This window comes from Amphimedon queenslandica, unplaced genomic scaffold, assembly GCF_000090795.2.
Source record: "Amphimedon queenslandica unplaced genomic scaffold, v1.1 AMPQUscaffold_11605, whole genome shotgun sequence".
Taxonomy (NCBI): domain Eukaryota; kingdom Metazoa; phylum Porifera; class Demospongiae; order Haplosclerida; family Niphatidae; genus Amphimedon; species Amphimedon queenslandica.
In genome coordinates, this window is record NW_003548153.1 from 1 (window position 1) to 3,751 (window position 3,751).

At 33.6% G+C, this 3,751-nt stretch overlaps 1 protein-coding gene across 1 annotated transcript; it reads right to left on the reverse strand.

Annotated features, from left to right (window-relative positions):
* Window positions 1-2,234: 2,234 nt before the first annotated feature.
* Window positions 2,235-3,644, reverse strand: LOC109589144 (uncharacterized). Its single transcript, XM_020005257.1, has 6 exons — window positions 3,552-3,644; window positions 3,241-3,495; window positions 3,146-3,199; window positions 2,832-2,988; window positions 2,695-2,742; window positions 2,235-2,639 (listed from the first exon to the last, which is right to left on the reverse strand). Exons 2-6 carry the CDS (start codon window positions 3,443-3,445, stop codon window positions 2,555-2,557), a joined length of 549 nt encoding a protein of 182 aa, XP_019860816.1. The 5' UTR covers window positions 3,446-3,495; window positions 3,552-3,644; the 3' UTR covers window positions 2,235-2,554.
* Window positions 3,645-3,751: the final 107 nt, after the last annotated feature.

Genomic DNA, 3,751 nt, shown 5'->3' on the forward strand with positions numbered 1-3,751 from the left:
AGAGTCTTACATGAGCTAAACCAGTACTTAATCTTGTAGCAGTTAAACCAGTTGGAGTATCAGATACTAAAAAGAAATAATTATAATAATATAAATAATTAATAATGGCACAAGCCTGATAAGCTCAAAAATGTGCTACTACTTGTTGCCCGTACACCTGCAATATGACCATCAGTTACTCTGTCATTAAATACAATACACTGATAGTCACCAGCTTCTCTCAGTCTCACTGTTACTCTCACTCTTGTAACAGATCCTGGTCCATTCACTATCACACGAGACAGTTCAGTAGATATTCCATTCCCATTCACTGAACAACTGACAGTAGTAGGAGGACCATCAGAGACATTGAAACTGAGACTGAAGACTGGAGGAGTAGCTAATCTACTAGTGGAGAGGAGAGAGAACTGCATAGTAGGATCAGCATCAGGACCATCTGTAAAAGAAGTACATTAATTATAGTCTATATTCATCTCATACCATTGTTATTGTATCCAGTATCAGTATATGCTCCAACCACTAGTATTTGATCCACTCCATTCTCATCAGGAATGATACACTTGTATAAACCTTCATATCCTGATAGAACATCTCTTCTAGCCAATGCAATTTGACCAAAAAATCTCTTACTGTACACTGGGCAAGGAGCTGAATTATCACCAAAGGGTCTATCAAATAAAAGGTATTTCAGTTCCATTAGGATAATACTACACTCCAATATTAGTACTATTGTTAGCACTCTGACACCACAAAGCATCAATGATATTGTTAACATCATTATTCTGATCAATATCATAAAACTGGCTAGCATATATCATAGAGTAATCAGGTATTATCCTGTTCACAAAAGGTAGATACAATTGAATGCCTACATCAAGTTTGTTTAATATTGAAGACATGCATTAAGTTTATATTCTTACCATTACTAGGCAGGTTATTAGGTTGCTGTCCTTCAACTCTCAACAGGAGGAAGCTGGCAAGAAGAAGCAGTGCCCTCAACATCTTCAGAGAATTGACACATAATATGAACTGTCAACAGTAATCTATGTATAACATTTGTATTAGTAACGCGCTAGCGTTATTAGTAACACGCTAGCTTCAAAATGGCTGCCACGACTGCTAATTTGCGTGATAATAGTTGCTATACTGAAAAAAACGAGCTCCTATGTTTACCAGACTTCTTAGAGGACCTTATCTTGACCAGAGGACTCCATTTGTACCACTAGCATGGCACTAAACCTTGTCTGAGTGAGAGGAAAGTCTTAAAAATCCAGCGGAAAAAGACCGTTTTGCCGGCCACCTAATTAGGGATGAGCCTATTATTCCAGCATAATTTTAGGAATAATAGGGGCTTCCTCATATGAGGAATAATTCTGGAATAATTGGATGGAAATAGGAATAATAGTGAAATAATGGGTGGAATTGAGGTCAATGGTGATTGCAGAAGAAAATTTTAAAATTTTTGGCGAGTGTTTTTTGGAAGACCTATTTTTAAAACACTGCTGGGATGCAATTCTTAGATGAAAATTGATTGTTTGAGAAAATTATTCAGAATAAATTGAGAATAATAGGATAAAATGAAAAGAATAATGGGGGAAATTATTAAGAATTTCCAGAAAGAATAATGGGAAATTTTATGAGCATAATAGGCTCAACCCTTGCCACCTTTTTTCATCATCATCATCATCATCGTCATCATCATCATCATCATAGATACGGGAGCTCTCATTGCTTCTTGAACAAGGACTTGTATCAAGACTAGTATTAATTTCCCTTGTCATCAGTACAGTAGATATTCATTCAGCATATGCAACTAAAGAAATTATTATAAAAATCAACACAAACAAGAACATAAAAAATTTAAAAAGAACAAGATTAAATAGGGTTCTGAACGACCAACGAAGATACAAAATGAAAATCCTACTCCCGTGATGCAAAATCTACTCTACATTGCAAGGTGATCCGTAACTCTAATATACATAATATTATTAAAAGTACAATGTAGAGTAGAATTTGCATCACGAGAGTAAGATTTTCATTTCGTATCTTCACTGGTCATTCAGAATCCTATTTAATCTTTTTTTAATTGCTATTTCAAATGTGAAAACATAAAGTATGTTGACTACATTAAGAAGCCAATGCCAGCTTATGTTTCCTTTACAAAACCAGAACATGCATTGATTCTAATGCCAAAACATCAACTGTCTTGTGACCATTACAGCATTGACTCATCATACACTGATAGTTTGTTATAGCATGAATAAATGAATGCATTATAATACAAAAGTATTTCCCAAAAAAGCACTACAGTGGGAAAAGATCTGATGCAAACAAAGATTGCAAAAATGAACACACATGACATAGAGCTACACTCTATAATGTAATAACACATCCACAATGTACATGTACATGTATGACACATACACACACACACACACACACCAAATGCTAAGTTCATGTATACAATCCTAATTGACTAGATCTAAAATACTTGCAAATTGTATATGAAATGAGATAATTGTTTTTATTGATTTTCTTGCTCTGCTTGTACAGTTTAGTTGTTCTGTGGAGGTTGAAGTGATGCCAAGTCCAAAGGTGATTCATATATAACATTTTGTGGATTTTGAACTATTGGGGGCCTGTTATGTTATAGAATTATTAATTTATATCATTTTTATTGTAATCATTACTTACTCAAGGACAGCATAGTCATGCTCTACATCATTCTTTAACTTGATGGATCTGAAATACACAATATAAGAAAAATAAGTTGATCTGTATTTTTCTTTTTTTCTCCCTCTTTTCACCTCATCCTTCTCTCTATCTCTTACTTGACACTATAAGCTATCTTCTTACAGCACATCCCAATCACCACACATACAAATATCACGTTAATAAATAAAGAGATACCCAGTATTGATAGGGATACGTATAAAGTTGACATGTTCATGCATTCATCACTTGATGCAGAGGTAGGAGATGAAGTACCTAAATTTATAAAATAAATATTATTTTACAGTACTTCTGTTGTTTTGTATAAATCTATAAAGTACGTATCAATGTTGCTGTTTAAATGTGTGCATACATATTAAAACCAAAACCACATACAGTAAGGTAAACATTATTATTAACAGTAAACATTTACTTATCACTTCTGTGTAAAAAGAGGAAGAAAATTCCACTGTTGGTAGATCTATAACTATAATATTTTAGCATTTGATAGCTAAAGCATTACTTTACCTGTTGGTTCAGTTCTAGGTCCTTTATAATAAATTCCATTTATTTCTATAGTCACTGACATTTCAAATGAGTAACTGAGACATGAGTACAGCTCTGGTATAATAACTTCATTTGTTTCATTGCTAACATTCATTGAGTCATCATCATACCCACTGCTGTAATAGATAGTGTAGTAACTGGCCCCTGGAATAGGTAGCCAATTCATTTGTACAGTAGTTGAGTTGAGATGTATGAGAGTAAAACTTCCTACCTTTGCTATGAATGAAATTATAGAAAATACATGTATTTCAAATTAAGAAATGTAACTTTACCAATGTTAATTGTTTCTGCAGTCCATTCTCCTGGTCCAATACTAGTATATGCTCTCACTCCAATTGTATAAATAGCATTAGGTATCAATCCTACTATACTGTAATAAGTGTTAGTAGTGTTAGTTATAGTGTATGGACCAGTACTGGTAGACTCTCTATATCTTATCTCATATACTGTAATGATACCATTAGGTATTGTA